We start from the raw sequence: 27,679 nt of genomic DNA, 5'->3' as shown, positions 1-27,679 counted from the left end.
GCATTAACTGCATTTATTTGGACATTCTGATGATTCCGCAGCGGATTCTTACTTACATCAGGCCCATTTTCTTTTTTAAAGTTCAACCAACCAGTATTGATCAAAGCTTGAACTCTGTATTTCAACGCAGTACAGTTCTCTGTTGAATGCCTTATGGCTCCTACGTGATAGTCACAACGAGTATTTGCATCATACCATCTTGAGTATGGAGGCTGGATCGAATCTACAGGTACAGGTGCCAACTGATTATTTTGAAATTGTTGGGTGTGTTGCCCTAAACTCGTAGTTTGTGTTTATGTAGAAACAAATGTATATTCAATAAATTTGTTGTTGAATTCATAGCATTGCATTGTCCAAAATCGAATAAACTAAACATCCAAGGTTATTATCATGTAACAGGACAGTACATATACTGGGTATATATTTAATATACTAAGTATATATTTGATATACCTCTGATATACGAGTGGATAATGTCCCGTGAATAACCTAAAGAGTCTATAGTATATAGATAAGGCTGGGTACCTTATCTTGGCAACACTATGGATACAGTTCACTTTGTAAACGTTACAGACGACTCGATCCAGGTCGTTCATGTGGAGACATGCGAGTGGAGGTATCCCATACAATGAGTTTGTACAAGACCGGACCGCGAAATAGCAAATCTGTAGATGTAACACCGTTAACTAATAAATTGCCATTTCTTAGGATGACCAGACAACTCATTCTCAATCTTGAGTGAGTTATGGACTTCTGAGTGTGAGGGCTTGTCCTTTGATCTGTATGGCTGAGAGTGGCCCGAGTCGCCGACTCAACATTCCTACCATTTTGGGAAGGAGACTGAGTGGGGAGCTGGGAACATAACTTCACAAGATGGAATTCACTCCTCCCCAACCTTATGGGAGTAGATGAGTGTTCTCTTGAATGCTGACTCCGGGACTTGAACAAGGGGCCCACCCCCTCATTGGCCCGAGAGGGACTTCCGGTTATTGGTCGGACCATAACCGGTTGTTCATTAGAGGAGCAGTGGTATTTAAGGAGAAAGATGTAACTCAAGGGTAAAATGGTAATTTGACCAAACTTGAGTTACGAGCACTCATGAAGAATTGACTTGCCATTAATGGCTGTATATCCATGGGCACGAAAACATTCTGCAGTGAGAAGAGTGCAACTGCGGGTCTTTAAAGGAGTGATCCGTAGTTGACGAGTGTTGATTAACTTGATCAATGAGTTTGACCAATTAATCTCATATTATTAGAGCTTCTGATCTGTAGGTCCATTAGGTCCCTTTGCTAGCTCATAAGGGTAAAACGAGAATCAAGTTTTTGGAAGAATTTGAACTGCTCAAATTGCTCAAGGGTATAATATTGATAAATTATAATATATAGTTGAAATTATATATTATGAAAGAGATTATTTGAATGAGATTCAAAGAAAATCAATATGAATAGGATTCATATTAAAACTACAGGTTAAAAATAATATGCATAAGATGTACATTACAACTATAGGTTATATGAGAGAAATGCTATAGAATATGATTCTACTTTTGTAATAAATAATTAAGTTTTAATTACTTATTTGATATATATTAATTATATTAATAATTAATAATTATTTATTAATTAATATGATTAATTAATTAAATAAGTATATATATATATGTATTAATTGTATATACATATTAATTATTATATATATTAATTATTATTATTTATTAATAATATTAATATAATTATAATTATAATTAATATATAACTACCTTGCAAAAATGTAGGGGAGTGGAGAGTTAAGTGACGTGGGGTAACTCCCCACGTCACAAGTTTCAGTTTTGTTTTTTGCAAAAGGATTATGCAAGGTACATAACTGTAGCAGTCTCACTGCATCTCTCTTAATCAAGCTACCTCTCTTCTCCAATCCCTCTTGTTCCAAACTGATTGCTCCCACAAGCAAAATCTCGGTACCCGGAGGACAGCACGAAAGATCGTTTGGTGGTGTTCGGAGGATTCATTGAAGAAGAGTTCTTCAAAGGTAAAGGAAGAAATGTTCTTTCCCCTGTATTTTCATCTTTGCACTTGTTTGATTTTGTTTCTCAAAATTGATGAACGATGATCTGCTTCCGCTCCGGGATTCACATCCCATCAGAAATAACTGAGTTAGAAGCTCACTATAAGTCATGGGAATTGGGTCGAACTGAGTTTGTTTACATGCCCATCTATTAGTCTGTTGCCCTTGAGTAATGTATTATATTGCTGACCCCTAGGTTGGAAATTTTGACTGGTCGGGGGTCGAAAATTTTGAGAGGCATAAGGAGAGTAATGTGAAGTTGCATTATTCACAAATGGTTGATTATACGCGTATGTCGTTGGGTAATAATATAGAGCGTACCGTGGTGTCCGACTGTATGGTTGTTGTTTCCAAGAATGTCAGTCTCCTCCTACCATTTGCACCTCAACCTCCTTCTTCTTCGAGGAACTTGCCTTTTCATGGCTGATGTCCCACTAGCTATACCAATTAATCAACCATGTTTGACCCCATACTCAATTCTTTCTCCAATGGTCATAATATCAGAGAAATTTGTGGATGCTCTTCCAATCATCGGATCATAAAAAGGGTTGTTTTAAGGTGTTGATGAACATGGAAGAAAGCTCTTTACCAGTTAAAGGAGGTTGGACTTGAGCTCCTGTATCCTTCCACCTTTGAGCGTACTCTTTAAAGCTTTATGTGCTATTCTTTTCCATTCTCTGCAAATCCAAACAGTATGGAGCCATGTCTATGTTATGCTTATATTGCTTTAGGAATGAGTCAGCCAAATTCTTCCACGAACCAATATGAGGGATATCTAATTGCATATACCAATGAGAAGCTGAACCAGATAGACTATCCTCAAAGAAATGTATCAACAGTTTGTCGTTTTGGACGTATATTGCCATCTTCCTACAGTAAATTATAAGGTCGTTCTTAGGACAAGAAGAACCATCATATTTCTTGAATTTTGACACCTTAAATTTCGGTGCGATACCAAACATAATTGAGAGGCATAAATATTGCCAAAAACGTCTGTCCCCTCTACTACTCTTAATTTTTCCTCCAGAACTTCGAACTTCTCATTACTGGGGGCATTTTGTCCGACTGGGTCTGTCTTGGCTGGGAGACCACCTAGATTAAGGACTGTGGGGGGTGACATCATTTGCTCGGGCTATCGAAAAATGATGTTGGTTGGGATTTGCTAAGCTCTCTTAACAATGGAAGGTGGATACTGACCAACCTGGACGTCATACAGTGGGTTGTGCGTTGTATATTATGGCATAAAACCCTCTGTCAGGTGGATAAGGCGGGATTTCTTGCGACTCATGGACGAGGTTCTTGATGTAGCAAGATTTGTAGCCGCCTTGCCTTTTTCAAACGCGATGAGGGTGGCATCTAACTTTTCGCGCAACTCCTCAATATCTTTCCTTGTTTTCTCCTACTCAGCTTTTTGATCTTCCATCATTAATCTTGCCCTGTGTCTGGTACGGCAAGTGCGATGTGGTACTAGTGAGTGAGCTATCTTGAACAATCCCTTTTGTTTTTAGAAAAATATAAGGCAGAAAGAAAAAGAAAGAAAACCATAAATAAATAAGTTCGTGGTTTTATTATAATTGGGTAAATTAATGAAGATTACAAGAAAGCAACAATTATGCCAAATTTGAACCATAATACTTAAATCATGAAATTGAAAGTACATTAAAGCAGAGTGTCAATAAAACTTTCCCCAATGCTCTAGATCTCTCCGAAGTTTTCCCAGGAACTTGAGTGTGTTTTTGTCATTCAGCTGTGTAGGAGCAATGGCAAACGTGAGAACTCGTGCATCTTCAGCTAAACCATCTGCCCTACGAGCTGCCTGTCTGACTTGGGTGAGCACATGTTCTGAATTATGATGCAACAATGTTTTATCGTGCCTCACATGGTCTAATTCATACTCCACTTGGTTGTATTGTTCTTTAATACGGGCATAATCATGCATCAGCAAGATTCTGGGTTTTGTCGAGATGGCTTGAAAGCGCCTAAACAGTTTCTTTTAATCTTTGATTTTTTTGAGCATACTAAGCTAACTGTACTTCTTTCTCCTCCAACACAATGGCTTTTTTACGAAGGGACATGATTTCTGTTTGTAAAAAAGACATTTGTTGTAATATTTGATTGTCTCGCGCCCTCAAAGTTGTCTGTAAGCTCTCTTCGTACTTTCTTCTATTAGGGTCCTGAACCTCTAATCTAACGATCTGTTTTCTTTTCCTTGGTAATCGACCTCCATTCTTGCCTGCTATAATTCTAGCCCAATGCTTCGAGGTAGATTTTGATTGAACCCTAGTTGTAGTCTTTCTTTATTTGATGTGGGGTTCCCTTCTCGCAGCTCGTATTCTATCCTGCGAACCTTCCTTGAGTAGACTGATTTGGGCTCATTCATAAAGAATTCTCCAAGGGGGAACCTCTAGCTTCCCTTTGCCCTTGTCGGTTGGTAGGAGAACCACAATTTTTCCTCCACTCGAATGCCAATGTTTGTATCCTTCAAATATATTATCGTGGTAATTGCCACTTTGGATTCTGACAATCACCTTCCACGCCTTTACGACCTCCTCAAGTTTGTTTTTGCAAAACCCAACATCATAGGTAAATTCAGAGTTTCTTAAGTCATGTGTGGCTGGGATAAACTGACGTACCCATATTTGGCGCAGTACCATTAATGGGGCATAAGATACACATCTCCACGGACCCAATTACAGTAGACTGTGAAATTTACCACACCTATACATCATAGGTTCGGTTGACATCCATCGGGCCCTTCACTCCACGTCTTCTGGCCTTAGTCCTGTAAAAAAAATGCTCCACTCTTCTTTTCTTGGGTGGATTTGACCCCAATCCCCTTGGTTGAATTCAAGGATGGGATTTTGTAATCTACTCCACGATCTTGAAAATTTGACCTGAAGACACTTGAACTCTGGTGGACAATTTATATGGCTAAGGATCCAAATGTATAACAGCTGAGCACAGCCTATAAATTTCCCTACTCCTCTCGATCTTAAAAAATTTAGTGCACGGAAGGTTTCTGCAAGGATGGGTATTCCGAGATTAACCTTCATCTCTACCTTGACAAATAGCTTGACCACCCGCTCTTCAACGTACCCACTGACTTTAGGGAATAAAACCAAGTTGAATAAGCACAAAGCTCCCTTTTGTTCATTAACGAATCTCTGCTGAAGACTCAGGATATATTCTATCGGCAAACATGTATTTTCTCCCTTTCTTTTCACATGTTTTTCAATCTCACCAGCAAATATCTTCCATACAAGCAACGATACTGCCCTTTTCATCGTAAACCCACCATCATAGGAATAAACCTCAATTTTCTCTTGTAGTGGTATTTGTAAGAGGGTATGGTATTCTCAATAGTTGGGGTTATATTCATTGAGCTAAAAGTAAAGCATCTATAGGCCGGATCCCAATGTCGAACTAATGCTCTCAACACTGAGACGTTGACTCGCACGTACAGGAGCTACGCTATACGGCCATATTTTTTTATGAACTGGGTCTTTCTATCTGGTCTTAAACCTTCCCATAAACGTTTCAAGATATCCAACTGATTTTCTGAAAATGTTATATTTTGAAATGACATGATTACATTCTATGATAATGTGTCACCATGAGTATGCTGCATGTTCTCTGACCATTGACAGACAAATTCTTGTTCTTGCTCTCTCCACTCTTGGGTAGGAGCCTTACTGGAACTCATGCTTTAATTTACTGTCAATGTTAATGATTTAAGACTTAGGTCAATTTTGGTACAATTGGCAAAAAATAAATTTAAAGGAAAAGGGAAAGCTACGAAACTCTTTTTTTTAAAAAAAAAAAATAACGATTATTAAGTGTGAAATGAGTAACTTATGTAAATGCATGAGACTCTTTTAAACTAATCACTTTATTAACACCAATGGAAACAAACTAAACAAAGAAAAATAAATAGCAGAAATATGATGCTAAAATGAGTGTAGAGTTAATGCCTACATAACTTAGAGGGAAATGACCCCCAAATCTTCTATACGCTTACGCGGTATGCAAACTTGAGCAGAGAATTTGATATGCCTACACGAGAACCGAAATTCCATGAAGGTCACACTACTTAATCTCCGATCTAATCTTAAAGGTAAAGCCTGGGTAGGAGGCTTGTGTATTTGTGCGAGATGCATGTGATGTCAACCCCAATTAATAATACAACATAAGAAAAAACAAAGCGAACAAGAAAGAAAAAATATATATAGTAGGATAATAAATGACAAAAATAATAGCTTGACTCTCTAAAGGTCCCCAGCGGAGTCGCCAAACTGTCGCAACGTCATCGCGACGCAGAGCGGCCGACGTCATCCCCTGACGGGTCTCTTTCGAGATTCAGGTTTGGAGTCGCCACCAATCATCTACAAGGTGTGATTGGTCACCTATTTAAAAAAAACTTGGTCTACGAAAACACAATTTTGGTTTTGGAGTCGGTTGAGCGTAGGGAAGGTGTTAGCACTCTACGACACCCGTTCGAAAACAGTACCATATTTTTGTTGGGTTTTATGTCCTAAAACTCATAGTTTGAAAATGTCAGATATACTTTTATCATTCAATAAAGTTGTTATTGAATGTTTTAATCAATAAGTAGTTATTGATCAAATAAAATGTTCTTACTAGATCTAAATCCAATAAACTAAGGATCCTAGACTGTTACCTGAGACTCAAACTTTATGTAGAGACATAAATATGGATCATGTTTAAGTTAACAGTCTAAATGGTCTATAGTATAGGAATAAGGTTGGGCGCCTTATTCTGGGGAAACTATGGATGTGGCCGACTTTGTAGCTAGTACAAACGATGTGATCCTAATTCGTTCATGTGAAGACATATGAGTGGGGGCATCCCATGCAAAAAGTTTGCATAAGACCGGACCATGAGATAGTCACTTTTACGTTATAACACCGTTTACTATTTGAAACTGACTATCTCGACTTTGATGGCCTAGGTAACTCGATCTTAATCCTGAGCTAACTACGAACTTCTATTTACTCGGGATTATCCTTAGATCTGCATGAGTGGGAGCAGCTCAACAGTGCTGGCTCAATAAACCTCCCATTTCAGGGGTAAGACCCGGTAGATAGCTAGGGACATAGGGTGCAAGAAGGAATTCACTTCTACCTAATTTTGGGATAGTAGAGAGGTTGTTCTCTTGAGGGCTGAATCCAGGTCTTGAACAATAGGCACCACCCTCATCAAAAGGTTTGAGAGGATTTTTGATTTGATAGTTGGACTACAAATCATTGTTCATTAGAGGATCAGTGGGACTTAAGGAACAAGTGGTAATTACAGGGGTAAAGCAGTATTTTGACCCAACTGTAATTACAAACAACCTGTGAAGGGTCAACTTACAGATCATGGTTATATCAAATGGACATAATATATCTTCAATGAGGAGAGTGCAGCTACGGGCTTTAGGGGAGTGACCCAGTAGTTAACGAATGTTGGTTAACTAGGTTAAAGAGTTTAACCAGTTAATCTCGGATCGTTGGAGCTCATGATCTGTAGGTCCATAAGGTCCCCTGGCTAGCTCATATAGGAATAAACTTGGAATAATTTGAAGGAATAATTCGAATCATACGAATTAGGTTAATCATATGAGATATGATTAAGTAATTGATATATTATATCAATTTGAGAAATTTGGTCAAAATATTTAAATAGGATTTAAATATTAAAATTATGAATGCGGATTCATAATCGGAGGCATGGATTTCGTCAAACAATCGGATTTTGGAAAAACGTCAAATAGTTGACTTTGACCAGAGAAAGTCAAAGGTTGACTAAGAAGATTAAATAAGGGATTAGTTCATTGATGGGCTATTTAAAGATACTAATTACATAAAAAGATGGAATGTATAGAATTTACACATTTGTCATGTATCAAACCTATTTAAGAGGGTATCCATCATATAAATTATTTAAATAGCCTCTTGTATTTACAAATTAATTTTAAATTCATTTTAATATGCAAAATTGATTAATAATTACAAATGGTAGGGAGGACCCTTCTTTCACAGAACTTACACATATAAGATATATTCACATATACAATATATACCCATATATACGAATATAATCAAGAATACTAAGACTGTGAGACGTTTAGAACTTCCATTTTCTGTACACGTACATAAAATATATCCCATATATACCAATCTTAACGGAAGACTAATAAGTATCAATGGTAAAAACAGAAGGGGAAAGGAGACGAGGAACGCGCTGAACGGCGTTAGAAACGTTCAAAGACGTTGATGGAAAGTTTATTCGGCGACGAAAATTGAAGGAATAAATAACTCGTTGACAGAAGCACATTGCACAGCATCAAAAACGTGGAACGAGGTCGACAAAAAGTCTATTCGGCGAGGGAAAGAAGAAGATCTCGATGGAAAGAAGAAGGAAAAAATCGCTCGTTGATGGAAGCTCTGAAGATGTAACGCCCCGCGTTACTCAGGTTAGCTTGCCCCGAGTTCCGGAAAATTTTATAACAAAATGGATTTTATTTATTGATTTATGGATTTATTTCATTGTTATTTTTAATTGATTCATCAGTGATCTTATTTAATTTAAGTGTGACATCTCGACTAGTGTGTATTGTTACAGTTTTAGTGGTGAGTTAGTGGGGTGTAGTATTTATTAAGTTATGGTTTAGTACGGATTCCGCTATGTGACACTTGCTCTGGGCCATTGGACCAACTACGAAATTATATTATTGGTTTTGTTAACAATGAGTGATGGGGTAAATGGGCCTTAAACAAAAGAAACTAGCCCAAGTGAGTTATGTTGCAAAACAAAAGAAAAAGGGGAATTAAAACAAAACAACCCTAGCCCATCTTGTTTTCCTTCCTTATCTCCTTCCACCCTTCCCTTTCGTTTGAAGCCGCCAGCACCCCCCCATCCGGATTTCTTTCTCCGACGAAGCAACACCGACGACGGGACAGCAGCAGGCGCGGGCGTCGGGTAGCAGCAGCACGGCGTTGGGCAGCGGCAAACGGCGGCAGCGCGCGACGGGCAGCAGCGGCAGACGGCAGCAGCGTGGCGTTGGGCAGCGGCAGACGGCAGCAGCGTGCGACGGACAGCGGCGGCGCGTGGCGTTCGGGCTGCTGCAGGCGGCATCGATTCACGTGAGGCTGTATTTTGTAAATGAAATGCTCACGGTGTTGAACTGATAATTTATTTTATATTGTTCTAGTTGTGGGCTGTTGGGTGTGTCTTGTTTAATACAAGGAAAAGCATGCTCGTGAATTGTGCAGTGAATTGGAATGTGGGAAATTTACCTGTAGGTGGTCATGGGAGGGTTGGTGCAGGGTGAAGGTAAAGGGACGGGTTGGCAGTCCGTTATCTATGGGTGTTCTGACCCGAAAGTGCAAATAAATCGCTTGGAGGTTCAAAGCCTTGAGTAGTGGCCTTGGGAATAAATGACAAGGCCGAACGTGAAGTTTCTGTAAATGATTATTGGGGTCTTGGGGATAAATGTCAAGGACCAATTGTCAAGGACCAATACGCTGGGAAGTCATCGGTACCTTGGGGATAAACGGCAAGGACCGGTGCACAGTTCAGGCCTTGGGAATAAATGGCAAGGTCGAACATCAAGTTTCTGTAGAGGAGTATTGAGGCCTTGGGGATAAATGTCAAGGGTCAATGCGACTCGAGGAGTTAGGCTTGAAGGACTAAAGTAGAGTGGTGCTTGCGAAGTAGTGGTGCTAGGCATTGGGAATAAATGGCAAGGTCGAACATCAAGTACTGTAAAAGGAGGAGGGGCGGTATCTTGGGAATAAATGTCAAGAGCCGTCATGCCTCGAGAAGATTAAACGGGGAGTAACACAGGAGGGGTGTAGAGGGAGGTTTAGTACTGTGGGACAAGGGCTAGGGAATCATGGTTGTTGTATGTAAAGGTCAAGTTATTGTTCGCTATCTCTCGCTGTCTAGTTAATTGTTTTGCTATCGTTTTGCTTTATATGTTGTGACTGCGAGCATGATTTTATTTTTTGTGTTAGTTAGGAAGTGCTACTTACGGAGTACCTTACGTACTCACCCCCCCTTTTTATCCTTATTTGTTTTCAGGTGTGAACAGGGTCGACCGCGGTGATGACGTGGAGAGGGCTTGACCGAGGAGGGATCACTAGTCGAGTTAGTGAGGATAGAGGGAAGGGTTGTTTGGTACGAGTAACGTTGAGGTTTATGTTATTGCTAGGTGTGGACCGAGGAGAAATTTTGAAATCTTTAGAACTACTTTATTTTGTTATGGATGTTGCTGGTGAACGCTTCTCTGTTTGTCGTTGGAGTTTAGGTGTACGGTTGTTTTATTTATTTAAGAATTTTAGCCACTGAGGCGGATACGAGATGTCTTTGTTCTTTTTTTTTATTTATTTATTATTTAATTGCCACAGAGAGCAAAGTTTTGACAGTTTATAAAATTGATATTTCTGGTGGAACGTATGGGAGTCGAAGCTTATTTCATTTAATTTATTTCCCATGGAGTTGATTGTCTCGTGTTTAGAGTTAAGGTTAGCTAGGTGAATTATTTAGCGTTGCCTAGGATGGTATATAACCTCTTGGGGCGTTACAGAAGAAGTACACACACGGTATGCATTTCAATGCTGTCAACGTTGATGAAGGTATGCATGAAAAAAAGGAGGACGCCGGGGAAAAAAAATCAAGGTTGGAGAAGGAAGCAGACGCAGCAAACGATTTGATTAATTCAAAAAATGATTTCACAAATTTGGGAGTTCTTAATTGGTGAGAGAATAAAATCTTTTTTGAAAGAGAGATTTGAGGAATTTAGGTTGAATAATTGAACGGGACCCACAATAATTAAATGAATATAGTAACAAATTAAGAATTCAAATCTTTTAAATTTTAAAATTATAATAAAATAAAAAGCAATAAATAAGGGTAGAAACGGTATTAGAATAAAATCCTACATGAAAAAATCTAAAAGTGTAAATTTAGAAAACTAAATACATTTATGAAATTAAGAATTAAAAATAGCCCTCCCAAGATACTGTTTATGCGAAGAATTGCACAACGCTGTTTAACGAACCAAGCTCGAACCCGGTCCCCGGCTTGACCTGAACTCAAGAGTGAACCTGCACAAGAGGGCAAACTCTCTGACGCTGAAGTCAGTTCAGGTCGGACTCAATATTAAGTTGTTCGAGGTGAGATTCGATGCCTGAGTGTGAAATGAGGTCGTCTATTTATAGGTGGTGGGTCCGACAGTACTCACGATCGACAGTTACCTTTGTCTTTTTCATGTCTAACCTGTCGGGTTTGAGTAGATCGAACCCGTCTAGGTCGAACCAGAGTGTTTTACACTTAGCCTTGTTTACAGGCAAGTCCGGTCTCCTCGGCAGGTTCGAGGTGAACTTGGAATAGTTCTTTTAGTTTTAGACACCAATGAGCGCCCTCCACGTGTCCATGGAATTTTTATCCCCAAACATTGGCCCCCTCTCTGTCAGGTCCAATCTCGATCGGGCAGAGAAGTTACCTAATTCAATTTCGGACACGTGCGACTTCTAATTCGTAAAGAAAATATGACCGTTGTGGAAGATGTTTCGATCTGCCAGGCTGTCGGAGCACTTGAGTATTCTGTCGTTACGAATTTTGAGATGATCTTAGCCATTCGTTCATTACACGTGTACGACGTAGAGGTTTTTTCGATTAGCTATAAATAGCCCCGAGACTTCAGGTGGTCAAATCTTACGCTTCTTGAATTTTTGGAGTTCAATCTGAAACCAGCTCGAACCCTCCGTAGGTCAGTCACTCTCTTTGTTTTAATCTTTATTTTGAATATGGTAGTTTTCATGTCTTCCCCTTCCAGTAGTGATAGTCTAAGCAGCGCAGGTCGGACTATAAGCAGTGCGCCCCTAAGCCAAGTAACTCTGGGGAGGAATTAGCTTTTAGGTTAGAGTCCGAGCTCGAAGAAATAGAGAACTATAGGTTTTCAGATGACGGGTGACTGGGCGTTTATGCTGAACGTACGCACTAAGCGTGGTAACAATTATATAGATGCAAGCGCACACCTGTCAGAGTAATATAAAATGGATGGAGTATCCAAGTATCGATCCTCAAGGACTTCTAAATAATTTCCAAACTCTAAAGTTTTAAAGAATAGTGAATGTTGAAATGAGTGATTCTTGTAAAATGGGAAGTGGTCACAAATAATGGTTTTGGATTTGGGATTTGGACTTATAATGATAAAACCTAGCCCGAATTACTTCAAGTTAGCCAACAAAGAATCAAGGACATGCTAAGGATAATATGCATTTTACTTTAGAAACCAACGACTACGCTTCTCACTTGACTTATGTCTAAGCAAGTTCAAAGTCCTAACACATTCCCTAATATGTCTATATGAGAGATATCTTAGTTTTAGGATGGAAATAGTCGCAACCTCGGGTTAAGGTCCTATGTCTAGGCTACTTAAGCGAAACCCTTATGTCTAAGGCGCTCCTCTCCTCGGTTTAACCACTCAACAATGCAAATAAGCAACCTTTTCAGTATTAACTTGTTAAGACTTACAGTGGCCTTCTCTAAATCCTAACTTTTTGGGAAAACATGTTGAGCAATGAATGGAAAGCAAAAACACTACTTCTTAGCAACCCTTTTTAGACATAAAAGGCTAACTATCCATAACCGGGCTAGAGACGGGAATTTAGAAAGACATATTGAAGAAAATACAGCAAGTAAAATGGTTGAATGTGGAATGCATGTGTGAAAAACAAAAGTTAACTAACGGAGAGTTTTTATCGGGATTGAGAGCTTCGCCCTTCTCTTTCAAGCAAGGGGGAGTGTCACGTGCTCTTTCCTCCAAAAACACAACTCTCTTAACTAAAAATAAAGTAAAGGCAAAGAGAAGAGAAGCAAAGTGCTAGATTTTTATATATTTGAATAAGTAGAAAATAACTAAGTACAAATGGAAACAAAACAAAGCTCAATAAAGGAATGTAAAGTGCTCGGGATTTAAAAACCGAAAGCAACTAATGAAAGCAAGTCAAAAGTACTTAGAAAGCAACAAAGAAACACTAAAAATGATCAAGAGAAGGAAGCAAGGCTTGATGAATTTGGTGGAGAAGTTGCTGGAATTTATAGCTGTGCAGAATTGGTTAGGTAGGTCCTAAAACGATAGTGAATCACCCATTTCCAACTCTTTTGACTGACCAAATCGTGCTCAAACTGATAGTGGAACACTTCTTCTACACGTATGCATCGGTTGGAACCACCAAAATGCATTGGAAGACGCGTTTCATTAAGGGCAAAGTTGGAAGAAAACCAGTTTTTCTGCAGGCTTCCCAGGCGCCTGGCGCCTCCCATGATGGTTTTTCCGTCTTTTTGCTTCTTTTGATTAATTTGCACTCCCAAATGGTCCTAAAATGTCATAAATACAATATAAGCCAACCACAAACCATAATATATGAATTTTGCATGAATTGGAACTCAAACGATAGAGAAAATCCGAAACAAAGCTGAAACATTGTAAAAACAGCATCTAAAACCTTCTTTTTACGCATGTAAACAAGCGTAATCAACGGGGAGGATAGTGATACTTCTACCTCGAGCCAGGGTCTAGAGTACCCTTCAAGAATGCATGAGCATTACCTCGGACCCCTCCGTAGGGGGTTTAGTATTCCAGAGGATATTATCGTTAGGATTCTAGAAGAAGGGGAAAGAGCTGACAACCCTCCAGAGGGGTGGGTCACTCTTTACCTAAAAATGTTTGAGTACGGCCTCAGACTTCCCCTTCACCTTCTTGTCCAACAGTTTCTGAATCGAACTGGACTGTCCCCCGCTCAAGTGGCCCCCAATGGTTGGGGTGTCATTTTTGCTTTGGCCATCCTTTTCTGGTTATGAGCTCGAGAAATGGACGAGGCCGAGCTGCTTGACGTTGACCAGCTTCTAGCGTGCTTCGAAGCTAAAAGAATCGCTAAGAAGCCAGGTCAGTACTACATGTGCGCAAGGAAGGGCGCATGTGGTATAGTAAAAGGACCGACCTCCATCAAAGGATGGGTGAAGAAGTGGTTCTTTGCATCTCGAGGGTGGCTGGCAAAGAATGAGTCTGGTCGTCCCTTCTTTGACGTTCCAGTTAGGTTCGAGAATTTAGGTATGAGGTCGTTTTGATTATTTTCCCAACTTTAGACCTTATTATTATGGCTTTTCATTTCTAACTTGAATTCTTCTTTGACTTGTGTAGTATCTATCAAGCCAATTCCCGAGCTGACTAAAGCATATTGGGATACTCTCAAGTATTACAAAGATCGCTTCCCAAGTGACAGGTAGTGTGAAGCGTAAGTCTAAGGGTCGTGCCCACGCCCTTAAGACTGTTTAAAGGACGGAGCCAACAACTCCTGCTGCAGCTCGACCTGCGGTCCAAGACAACGCCAGGCCGTCTTCTGAAGTTCCAACTCCAGTTATCGAGTTGGATTCTGCTGGAGAGCACTCCAGGGAAAAGCGTCTATGGAATGAGTCCGAGGCGCTGGACGGTCACCTCTATGCGAGGTGAGAGAAGACTCTCCTCTGAAGAGAAGAAAGAAGAAGAAGAAAACCACCTCCTCCTCGGAGGTTGAACCTCGTGGGCCCCTGCCCACGAGCCATGTTGACTTGGTGGACGACCCCGAAGCTCGGATCGGGGGGACATCCGATGTGAAGATGCGGTTCAGAGTGGAACCGTCAAGCTCCAAGGTAAAGGACCGGGTGTCCCGCATCTCGGCTTCATGCTTGGACCGCTGCCTTCGAAGGGCGTCCAAGTTCGTAAGTGACCTTGGGTCCGTGTTGCAAAGGACCATTGACCACGCCGCCGAGGTAAGACCTGCTTCTGTAACTGCTTTTATTTTTACAACTTGTAGCTCGGTCTAACCTTTATCTTATTTGTCTTTGCAGGCGTTCATTGCTTCCATTCACTCTGCAATCATGATAAAGGCCGAGCTGGATGGAAGGGAGATCTTGGCAGCCAGGGAGAGTGCGAACTCCACTGCTGCCCTGCAAGCTGCCACCACAATGAAGGGCGAGCTACTGAAAGCTCGCTCAGAAATGGAGACTCTGAAGGCCGAGGTGGAGGCCAAGGCTCTGCTGCTAAAAAAAGAAGAAGAAAAGCACAAGGCCCACCTCCGAGCTGCTCACGCCATCACCAAGGTGTTGAAGAAGGAAAAGTTCCAGCTCTTGAAGGAGAAGGACGACCTGGCTCAAGTCCTTGAGGAAAAGGATGCTTTGATAGGGCGTCTTACCACCGAGCTCAAGGAGGAGAAGGAACGCCTTACCAACGGTGTTCTCTTGGAAGCGGCATTCGGGCAGCACCCTGACTTTGATGGGTTTGCCAAGGACTTCAGTGATGCAGGCTTCAAATTTTTCATGAAAGGGATTGCTGCTTACATGCCTCACCTCCAGATCGACCTCGGCGATCTGAAAAAGAGGTATGCTGAGAAATGGGCTTCTGGGCCTAACAGCACTCTAGGCCCTGCATCCCTGGTGGAAAAGTACGTCAGAAAACTAGACTCTGACTACTCCGACATAGAAGAAGACGATGCCCCTAGTCAGGAGCTCAATGAGGTCGGCACCACCCAAGAAGAAGTCCCTTCGCAATAGGGTGGATCCCAGGAGGTCAACCTTCTGGGTTCCCAAGGTGAATTGTCTTCTCACCTCGGGAGTGGCTGAGCTTCTGAGCCTTTGTTTTTTTATTTTACCCTTTGTACAAGTATTTGGGCAGAGTTACAAGGAACACAAGCCGTGGCTTTGTCCTTTAATGAAATTTTCACTTCTCCAGCTCTATACATTGTGTTATACTATTTCCTTAAGCTTCTATACGTACTTTGTTAGAATTGATCATATACAAATATCTCGCACCTTTAACTCATAAGTTTGAAAGATTGAGTTTGAGAGTTTCCTTTATTGACTTCATCATTTCTCCTCGAACTCGGAAGTCCAAAGGATAACATTGAACAATTGAACTTTCCACATCGTACCTTTAACTTAGGCGTTCAAAGGATTGAATTTCAAGTTCATAAGTAATTTTAACATCGCACCTCGAACCCGTAGGCTTAGAGGATTGCACTTTTAAATGTTTACTCACGAAATAATATTGACATCGCACCTCAAACCCGTACGTTTAGAGGATTGAATTTTATAAACTTTACCTTGGCAGTCATTACTTTGCTAGGTTTAAGTCCTATGGGAGTCCTTGGCCCCCAATTAATTTCTCATCGAACTCGGAGACATGAAATTAAATAACTCCCCTGTTTATTAAAATTCCTTCCCCTTGAAAATTTTTACAAGTCCATTCTAGGACTATTTTAACATTTCAAAGGTAATAACGCTTTAAGTACTCTGCGTTCCCTGGATGCACTAGCACGTTTCCTTCCAGATCGACCAGCATGTATGTTCGTGATCGGACTTGTTGGGTGTGTTGCCCTAAACTCGTAGTTTGTATTTTGTAAAAACAAATGTCTATTTAATAAAGTTTTATTCAATAAATTTGTTGTTGAATCATAGCTTTGCATTGTCCAAAATCCAATAAACTAAACATCCAAGGTTATTTTTGATGTAATCGGGACAGTATATATACTTGGTATATAGTTCATATACGGGGTATATATTTGATATATCCCTAATATATGAATGGATAATGTTCGATGAATACCCTAAAAGGTCTATAGTATATGGATAAGGTTGGGTACCTTATCCTGGCAACACTATGGATACGGCCCGCTCTGTAAAGGTTACAGACGACTCGATCCAGGTCGTTCGTGTGGAGACATGTGAGTGGGGGTATCCGATACAATGAATTTGTATAAGACCGGACCGCGAAATAGGCAATCTTTAGATGTAACATCGTTAACTAATAGATTGCCATTTCTTAGGATGACCAGGCAACTCGTTCTCAATCCTGAGTGAGTTATGGACTCCTGCCCGTGAGGGCTCGTCCTTTGATCTGTATGAGTGAGAGTGGCCCGAGTCGCCGACTCAACATTCCTACCATTTTGGGGAAGAGACCGAGTGGGGAGCTGGGAACATAACTTCACAAGATGGAATTCACTCCTCCCCGACTTTAGGGGAGTAGATGAGTGTTTCATTAAATGCTGACTCCGAGACTTGAACAAGGGGCCCCGCCCTCTCATTGGCCGAGAGGGACTTCCGGTTATTGGTTGGACCATAACCGGGTTGTTCATTAGACGAGCAGTGGTGTTTAAGGAGTAAGATGTAACTCAGGGGTAAAACGGTAATTTGACCCAACTTGAATTACGAACATTCGTGAAGGATTGACTCGTCATTTATGGTCGTATATCAATAGACACGAAAACATTCTGCAGTGAGAAGAGTGCAACTGCGGGTCTCTAGTGGAATGACCCGTAGTTAACGAGACTAGATTAACTCGGTCAATGAGTTTGACCGATTAATCTTGCATCGTTGGTGCTTCGGATCTGTAGGTCCATTAGGTCCCCTTGCTAGCTCATAACGGGTAAAACGAGGATAAAATTTTTGGAAGAATTTGAATTGTTCAAATTACTTAAGGGATTATATGTATATTGATACATTATAATATATAGTTAATTGTAAATTAAAATTATATATTATGAGATATATTATTTGAATGAGATTCAAATAAAATTAATATGAATAAGATTCATATTAAAACTATAGGTTAAAAATAATGTGCATAAGATGTAAATTAAAACTATAGGTTATACAAGAGAAATGTTTTAGAATATGATTCTAATTTTATAAATAATTAAGTGTTAATTATTTATGTATATATATATTTAATTAATTATTAATTGGATTAATAATTAATTATATTAATTAATTTGATTAATTAATTTTATATATATATTAATTATGATATATATATTTTAATTATTATTATATATATATTATATATATATATATATTAATATTATTATTAATATTAATATTAACTCCCCTGCAAAATTGCAGGGGAGTGGGAGGTTTTGTGGCGTGGGGAGTTACCCCACGTCATCCCTCTCCTTCTTCTTCAAGAGTGTTGGAGAAGAGAAGAATCGTTTTTTACAGAACAAAACACAGAAAAAAATACCTCAAACGATTTCTCTCAAACTCTCTCAACCTCTCCCTCTCTTCGATCAAGGTGCTACCACAAGCACGATCCCGAGACCCAAGAGGATAGCGAGGAAGATCCGATGGTGGTGTTCGAGGGGAATTTATTGAAGAAATGATCTTCAAAGGTTTGAATTTCCTTTGTATTTTCCGTCTGTAAAATTTGATTTTGTATCCTGAAAATCAGCAACGAAAGTCCACTTCGGCTCCGGGATTCACATCCCTTCAGGACTATGCCTTTAACTTCGAACGGTCCCTCCCAACTTGGGTCGAGGGTGTCCACATGTCTCTGAATCTTCCTTAAGACCAAATGTCCGACTTGAAAACTTCGAGGTCGAACTCAGGCGTTGAAATGTCTGGCCATTCTGTTTTGGTACTCTGCCAAGCGCAGCTGAGCCATTTCCCTCTTTTCTTCTAATAAGTCGAGATTGAGGAGCAGCTCTTCCTCATTCCTTTCTGGTTCGTACTATTCCACCCTGTCTGTTGGCATGCCGATCTCGACTGGAACAACAGCTTAAGAGCCAAAGGCCAATGAAAACGGAGTTTCACCGGTTGATTCTCTTGGGGTAGTCCGATATGACCATAACACTTCGGGTAGCTCCTCGGCCCATCTTCCTTTCCTTGAATCCAACCTCAGTTTAAGTCCACGCTTGATGATCCTATTTATTGCCTCGACTTGCTCATTATCCTTTGGATGGGCAGGGGACGAACTGAGATGGCTTATGTTCAGCTTCCTACAAAAGTTCTTGAACTTTGCGTTATCAAACTGCTTCCCATTGTCCGTCACGATGGCAAGTGGTATTCCAAAGCGACATACGATGCTCGTCCATATGAACGACATGACCCTAGACTCTGTAATGTGGGTGAGCGCATCGGCCTCAGCCCACTTGGTGAAGTAGTCCACAGCGACAACTGCGAACTTGGTTTGTCCTTTGCCCAGGGGAAAAGAACCTATAATCTCCACTCCCCACTGCGCGAATGGCCATGGTGCCGAGATGGGGGTGAGCAATTCAGGAGGCTGATGGATGATGTTTGCGAAGCGCTGACAGTTATCGCAAGCTTTCACAAACTGCTTGGCATCCTAATCAACAGTGGGCTAATAATACCGTTGTCGAACCACTTTGGCCGATAACGACCTAGCTCCTGAATGGTTGCCACATACTCCTTCGTGAATTTCTTTGAGGATGTAGTTCCCATCTTCAGGGGTTACACACTTAAGGATAGGCAGAGATATCCCTCGTTGGTACAATACTCCATCACGGAGTATGAACCGGGCTGCTCTTCGTGCCATCTTCTTGTGTTCTTTTGAGTCTTGCGGTGGGTTTCCTTTCATAAACTCCACAATTGGATCCATCCATGAGTGCGCTGGTGTGTCAATGTCCATCATGTCTGGCTCCAGAATTGAAGGATTATCCAAGATTTCGACCGGGACCGATCTCACTAGATCGGTCTCGTATGCCGACGCTAATTTGGCTAAAGCATCTGCGTTTGAATTCTCCGATCTTGGGACTTGATTCACCTCGTAAGTTTCGAACTCGGAGAGGTGCGATCTCGCTTTACTTAGATATTTTTCCATCCGGGAGTCTTTTGTTTGATATTCCTCCTTGATTAGATTTACCACTAACTGGGAGTCGTTGAAGACCTTAATGTGGGTGGCCCCCTGTCCTCTGGTAACACGGAGTCCTGCCAGAAGCGTTTCGTACTTGGCCTCATTATTTGAAGTCCGAAAGTTAAATCGTAGGGCATACTCGAACCGCAAGCAACCTTGTGTGCGCAAGAGGATTCCTGCTCCACATCCTCTCTCGTTTGAAGATTCGTCAACGTAGATCGTCCACGGGAGATCGGACTACGCAGATAAAGACGGTGGAGTGAGCTCCGCGATGAAGTCTGCAACTGCTTGCCCCTTTAGGGCAGTTCTGGCTTCGAATTGGATGTCATACTCGCTCAGCTCCAACGCCCATTTCATCAGGCGTTCTAATGTTTCTAGCTTGTGGAAGATGTTCTTCAAGGGCAAGTTGATAAGCATCACAATGGTGTGTGCTTGGAAATACGGCCTAAGTCTTTGAGCCGAGGTGACCAAGGCAAGGGCCAGCTTTTCCATTTGTGGATACCTGGTCTCGGCCTCAGTCATGGCCTTACTCGTGTAGTAAACTGGACTTTGGCGTACCCCTTCCTGCTTAATTAGGGCTGAGCTGACGTCACTATCGGATACCGCCAGATACAAGTGGAGCTTGTCTCCCGACAAGGGCTTGGCGAGCAGTGGTGCCTAGCAGAGGTAGGTCTTTAGTTGTTCCAGTGCTTGCTCGCACTTCGCCGTCCATTCGAATGGCCCCTTCCTTCTTAGGACTTTGAAGCAAGTAAGACACTTATCTGTTGATCTTGAGACGAATCTATTCAGAGCTGCAATTCTTCCATTGAGGCATTGAAGCTGCTTAAATGTTTTGGGTGCTTCCATCTCAAGCACGACCTTTATGTTCTCTGGGTTAGCTTCGATCCCACGGTTATTTACCATGATGCCAATAAACTTACCCGAGGAAACTCCAAAGGCACACTTGGCTGGATTAAGCTTCATTTGATACTTTCGTAGTACTTCGAAGGCTTCGGTCAGGTCGGAAAGATGCGACTTTGACTGCTTGCTCTTGACAAGCATGTCGTCCACATATACTTCCATGTTCCGACCGATCTGCTTGGCGAACATTTTATTCACCATTCTTTGTTAGGTCGCACCTGCATTTTTTAGGCCCAAGGGCATAACCTTATAGTAGTACAGACCTTGGTCTATTATAAACGCGGTATGATCTTGATCTGGCACATGCATTTTAATTTGGTTGTATACGGAGTAGGCATCCATGGAGGTAAGCAGCTCGTGCCCGGCTGTTGCGTCTACGAGCTAGTCGATCATCGGTAGTGGGAAGCAGTCTTTCGGGCATGCCTTATTTAAATTTGTAAAATCTACGCACATGCTCCACTTCCCGTTAGTTTTTTTGACTAATACAACATTAGAAAGCCACTCGGGATACAAAATTTCTCTTATATATTCAGCTTTTAAAAGTTTGTTTACTTCCTCAACAATTACATCACTCCTTTCCTTATTTACAGGTCTTCTCTTTTGCTTTACAGGTCGGAATGATGGATCTATCTTAAGGCGATGCACCATGATCTTTGGGTCTATGTCAGGCATGTTCTCGTGGGACCATGCAAAAACGTCCGAGTTGGACGTGTGTTATGGCCGTGATCACGATGAAAACGACAATACTTATCTTTGCTGCACTTTTCTGGGTCTCTTCGGAGCTTCTCCGGTTGCTTGAGGAGCTTTTCCATCTCAGTCTCTTCAATGTTTGTAAGTATTCCAGATATGGGGATGGTGGTAGGAGTATAACGTTCGTAAGATCGGCTTCGGTTGAGACCGTTGTCCGACCTGCAATAATCAGTTCGGCTATTGGAGGAGGATGACCCTTTGTCCTTAGACTTGGAATCAGCCTTCCTTTTGTCTTGGCCGGACTTCTTGAGGTCGATCTGCTTTTTTGGCCGGCCAGTCTTGGTCCGGAGGAGCTCCTGTGCATCTATAACTTTCTTCGCCTTTTGCAAAACCTCAGCGAAAGTGGCTGGAGCTTCCTCTCCAAGCTTGACGGTGAGGGTCTCATCGGCCAGGCCGGTGAGAAAGTAACACATGGCCGAGTCATCGGAGCAATGTGCGACCTTCAGCTGCTCCTCCTGAAACCTTGTGACATACTCCCCAAGCGTCTCACCCTCCTTCTGTCTGATGGTGGCGAGGTGAGTCGCTGTTTTTCTGTCATAGTGTCGAGAAAAGAATTGACTAATAAATTTCTTTCTCAACTCCGAGTAGGTCGAGATCGACCTAGCCGGCAATCTTATGTACCACAAGCGTGCGCTGCCGGTAAGCGCGTGGAAGGCGCGGCACTTAATGGCGTCTGTTTCCGCTTGAAAATCCATGAGGCCTTCGAAGACCTCAACATAGTCTTTTGGCTCCTTAGACCCATCATATGGTTTCATGGTGGGAGTTTTGAACTTTGGAGGAATGGGAGCCTCCAAGATATCCGAGGTGAATGGCGATTCTCCTAAGTCGCCATCATCAAATGCACTCCCTTTGACCTCGCACCTTACTTTCAAGGCTTCAACCTGAGCATCAAATTTGCTTTTAAGTTAGTCGAACTCTTCCCTTGTAATCACTCCCTCAGGAACTATTCGGTTGTAAGAAGATTCAGCCTGCTGGTTGGAGTTTTTGTACGAGCATGTTGGAGTTCGTCCTCTTCGGAGGGACGAGCATCTCTTTCTGTTGAGATGGTCGCAGAGGTTGCCTCTCTGGCTAGTGTACTCCTCATCTTCATCACCTCCGGGGTGCTCTTCATCAACTGGGCCAAGGTGAAGACATCCTTGCTCACGCACCTCGTCACGCGCCGTTAGGTCTTCAGATCAAGACCCGGCACCCGCATCCTGCATCTGCGTGCGCATTGCCTCTATTTCTTTCTGGAGTGCATCTAAGTTCTCCTTAGTAGGAGCTGGGGCTGCTCCTCGAGTGGTTCTTCTCGAGGCACCACCTCGGCCGCGATTGGCCTTGGACGATTTTCGATGTGCCGGCGGCAGAACAGGCGTGGTGATGCGTGCCGACCTAAGGAGCGGCTCGGTCCCAAGGCCTTCTTGAATCTGGCCCTCTGCCACTTCTGCCCCGACCTCCCTCTGGTGGCCATCGTTGGCAGCCAGAGCTCTTCGGTCTTTCGTGTTGGTTGAGTTTGCTGGCTGAACCATCTTTGTTTTTTAGAACAGGATGACTTAAGTTGTCTCTTCCCACAGACGGTGCCAAATGTTTATGCGAAGAATTGCACAACGCTGTTTAACAAAACAAGCTCGAACCCGATCCCCGGCTTGACCTGAACTCAAGAGTGAACCTGCACAAGAGGGCAGACTCTCCGACGCTCAAGTCAGTTCAGGTCGGACTCAATATTAAGTTCGAGGTGAGATTCGATACCTGAGTGTGTAATGAGGCCCTCTATTTATAGGTGGTGGGTCCAACAGTACTCACGACTGGCGGTTACCTTTGTCTTTTTCATGTCGAACCTGTCGGGTTTGAGCAGATCGAACCCGTCCAGGTCGAACCAGGGTGTTTTACACTTAGCCTTGTTAACGGGCAAGTCCGGTCTCCTCGGCAGGTTCGAGGTGAACCTGGAGTACTTATTTTAGTTTTAGACACCAATGAGCGTCCTCCACGTATCCATGGTATTTTTATCCCTAAACAGTATTATCTCTTAAAATAATGTTTTTAACCAAGTTGGTGGAAAATTCCACTAACTTGTTAAGTGGAACATTTAAATAATCTCAAAAATCCACTTTTTGACACTTAACCATGGCATGCATGAGTGGAATGTGTGTTAGCTTTTGGTGAACGACATGCATTTTGACACTTAGCCATGCCATGCATGAGTGGAATATGTATTGTAAGCTTTTGGTGAACTTTGAAATGCAAGAGTTGCATGTAATTTGCCTATTTAAGAAGATCTTTCTTCAAACATTAAAAGGTCTTGAAACCTTTGGCCATTTGATGTTTTTTTTTCAAAAAGCTTATATAACTCCTTTTAGCGCCACATTTCTCTAAATCTTTCCTTTTCTAAAAAGAGTCCCACCACTCTATTCCAAGCCTTGAGAATAGCTAGGAAGATCTCTTGGTGGTCCTCATTGGAGCTTTTTGAAAAATTTTGAAAAGCTACAAAGGTATGTATTTTTCTCTAAGCATCATAATGTATGATCATGCATATTTAATCCTAGGTTGTATTATGCATCTAGATTGTTATTTCGATCCTTGCTCGCTTCCGCTGTGCATGCATGTATATTATCCATCAATTTTGTCGAAAATTATCCTATTATATTTGGTCCAAAAAGAAAAATACTTTTATATTTCATTTTAAATGTCCCAAATTTATTGGTTGATATTTTACGATAAAACATGAACCAACAAGCATGAGTGGTGCAAAGACCAATAGAAAAACAAATTATCACCTCGAGAATATTAGAAAGTCTCAATTTCCGTCATTGGAGCTTCCGAAATAATTATTTACAAAAATGATTAAAAACATAAAATAAATTTTAATTTGAAGCATGCAAGTGCCTTGCCAATGTGCCAACACCTTAGGATGCAACTTAAAATTCTTTTTTATAATACAAACATTACTTTTGAATCTTGTTTAAAAAAAATAAACAAAAATCTGTTGTTTTAAAAGAAAAAAAAACTTTTATTTAAAATGATTATTTAGTAAAAACAATGATAAAAAAAATGAAATAAAGTAAAAAAAATTAAAAAAATTTCTTCAAAATGATTATTTAGTGAAAACAATGATAACAAAAAAAAATGAAATAAAGTAAAAAAAATAAAAATCATTTTGAGGTACACAAAACAATTTGAACTTGTAATATGAGTGCCATCTAAAGCTTTTGCCACTATGACATACCCTAAGATACCGTCTTTTTGAACAACAAAATTTTATCTTTAAAATTTGTTGTTTAAAAAAAAAGAAAAAAATATTAACGAAAATAAAAAAAAAACTTGTTATTTTAGGGATTTGAAATTCGTTTAAAAAAGATCTCCTATTTAAAATCAAATTTATTTAAAAAAAAAATCTTATTCATTTTGTTTAGATTCAAAAAATAAAACTAGTTTTCTTTTAAATCATTTATTTGCTTTCAAACTTACTTAACACTTAAATTACAAGATTTTCTTTATTTTATTTTATTTTTTGAAAAAAACATAGTTTATTTTACTTATTTTAAAAAAAAAAACTTAAAAGCAAAACTTTCCTTTTAAGACATTTTTTATTTATCTCTAAACTAAATAAACTTTAATATTGATTCCCCTTTTTCTAAAAACCTGAGTTTCTTTTTACCTAAAAAAAACTTTTAAAACTCAAACAGATTTTCCAAGTATAATTAAAACTCTCATTAAATGATTTCCCTTTTTTAAACAAGCATTTAAGATTCATTTAAACTTCATCTCATTTACCAAAACTTAAATAACCACATTTAAGATTTTCCATTTTTAAGAAGTAAAGGAAAAGATTGGTTTTTTTTTTTCAATCGAAACGTTCTTTTTTATTTAAAAAAAGCTTTCTTCCAAAAAAAAAAACTTTATCTTGTTCACTTTCTCCCTTCTGCTAACACCGGGAGACTTGAGTGTGCTGTCGGGGATGTGGGGGTGTGAGTGTGGCTTGGAAGAGAAAATTAAGAAGGAGCAGAAGATGAATGGTAGAGAGAAAAAGGAAAGAAAAAAAAAAGAAAAAGAAAAAGGAGTATAGAAGTTTGAGAATGAAGAGAGAATGAAACATGAAAAAAAAGTCTTCCCCCTTTACTTGGTTGCCCCCCTCTTAGATACATAGAGCTCCAACGGTAACACAAGGGAGGGTTAAGAAAAGAGGGGAAGGGGAGGAATCTCCTGATGCCACGTTATATGTGGCTGTTATGGCTTTGACGAGAAATAACAGAATCAATCCTTTCAATTTAAAAATCAAATCAATTTTTATCTTTTATCTTTTTAATAATAAAATCAAATATTTAAAACAAAATGGTTTGAAATCAAATCGTTTTTCTTTTTAATATATATTTGTTTTTAATTAACCAAATTCTTTTCAAACAAAATTTATGATTTGATTTGATTAAAACTTTACCTTAAAACTAATGTTACTTTTTTAACCAAAACAATTACATTAAAACCTTATGTTAATTTTAACCAAACAATTAAATAACTCTTAATAATAAAAAAATAATAATAAAAGAGAACCGAACCAAATATGGTGTCTACAGTTGTAACGGGGCCTAGGTAATGGTGAGATGAAAGGAAATTTAGATGTTCAAAATCAAGACAACATAGTTCCAAAGTTACATATGGTAACCACATAAGACAAAAAACTAAATAAACACAGCCCCATCTTCGAGTACTAACGATCCTGAAGAAGTAGCATGAATTGATTGCTCCTTGATAGATATCTCTCAAACTGTCTTCCCTTTTAGTACTGAACGAAGTAGTTATTTTTATTCCATCACAACTTGCATAATGGCTTGAACGAACTAATGGAACATCATGCTACGTTTTCGGGTTTGTCTTAACAATGGTAAAAATATCAAAGATAATAAATGGAAAAGAAGCCTTATGTCTAAATATGGTTTGTAGAATAAGAAGTGAGAAATTAAACTCAAAGGTGGCTTTCTAATAGAAAATTTAAATAGGGTGGGCTTCTTAGAAGTCTAAAAAATGGGCAAGCCTAAATTACCCTTGACATATTAAAGTATCAATCCAAATGAGTGGTCACAAAATTCATTCATAGGCAAGTTCTAGAATAATCATTGCTAAGTTAGATCACACACAATAATAAAAATAGAGCAAGATGTAATGAGGTGCACATAGCCTCAAAAAGCTCACTGAGTGTGTAAATTGCATCAAGTCAAGTACATAATCAAGAATTCAAAGAGATACCACCTTATAGTTTCAAAAGAAAACAACCATGCTTATCTCTTTCAAGCATGAGAAATAAACCAAATATTCATTCATAACTTACAAAGTATTCACGGCATGAATCAAAATTAAAAGTTTCAGAAGGGAAAATCGGCATATATGAACCATGACATATTAAAAGATGATGACAAACATCTTCACCCACAAGCTTAAAGATTAAATTGTCCTCAATGTAATAAAGATATACGTAGGGAGAAGACAATAATGACAAATAAGATGAAAAGGGGAAAGAACAATACTGCCTTGGATTTATTGTCAAATTCCATAGCGCCAAGAGGTCAAAATATATTCCCCAATTTTGCATTAAACCTTCATGAAAGACAAAATATATTGAGAAAAATAAAACTAAGGAAGTGATAACATAAAAACAAAAAGAAAACTTTGGGTTGCCTCCCAAAAAGAGCTTTATTTGACGTCTGTAGTTGGATAGGGCAAGTGTCAATCAATTTGGCTCATCCAAAAGAATTTTATCAAAACATCTCTCCTTTGCATAAAAATAGTGTTTAAGTCGTTGCCCATTAGCTTTGAAAAATCTTCCATCACTTGCTTGTAATTCAATGGCTCCATATGGGAATACTGACTTGATGCTAAACGGACTTGACCATTGTGATTTTAGTTTTCCAGGAAATAAACGTAAGTAAGAATCAAATAGAAGAACCTTTTGCTCGGGCTGAAAAGATCTATGTTGAATCATTTTATCATGCCACCTCGTTGTTCTTTCTTTATAAAGCTTGACATTTTCTTAGGCCTGACAGCGAAATTCCTCCATATCATAATTTGGAAAAGGCATTGTTACCCAACTTTTTGAAGATCAACATTCTATTTCTTAATTGGCTAGTAAGCTTTGTGTTGCAATTCCACTCGAAGGTGACAAGCTTTTTGATGTCCTAGTAAGATTTGTGTTCCAATTCCACTGGAAGGTGACTAGCTTTTCCAAACACCAATCGATATGGCGACATACCAAGTGGAGTTTTGAAAGCTATCATGTAGCCTACAATGCATCACCCAACTTCA

At 40.0% G+C, this 27,679-nt stretch overlaps 1 protein-coding gene across 1 annotated transcript; it reads right to left on the bottom strand.

The window, feature by feature from the left end:
* Positions 1 to 21,318: 21,318 nt before the first annotated feature.
* LOC148210393 (uncharacterized) lies at positions 21,319 to 22,104 on the bottom strand. The gene has a single exon (XM_088126305.1). The coding sequence runs from the start codon at positions 22,102 to 22,104 to the stop codon at positions 21,319 to 21,321; it is 786 nt and encodes a 261-aa protein (XP_087982431.1).
* Positions 22,105 to 27,679: the final 5,575 nt, after the last annotated feature.

This window comes from Momordica charantia (genome assembly GCF_013281855.1).
Source record: "Momordica charantia cultivar OHB3-1 chromosome 7 unlocalized genomic scaffold, Mcharantia_2.0 BLBB01000007.1, whole genome shotgun sequence".
NCBI lineage: Eukaryota > Viridiplantae > Streptophyta > Magnoliopsida > Cucurbitales > Cucurbitaceae > Momordica > Momordica charantia.
The sequence above is the reverse complement of the archived record's forward strand: the minus strand, read 5'-3'. Positions and strand labels throughout refer to the sequence as shown.

Excerpts from the sequence above, each read along its gene's own strand:
- LOC148210393 (XM_088126305.1), bottom strand. The coding sequence starts at position 22,104 with ATGGATTTTCAAGCGGAAACAGACGCCATTAAGTGCCGCGCCTTCCAC.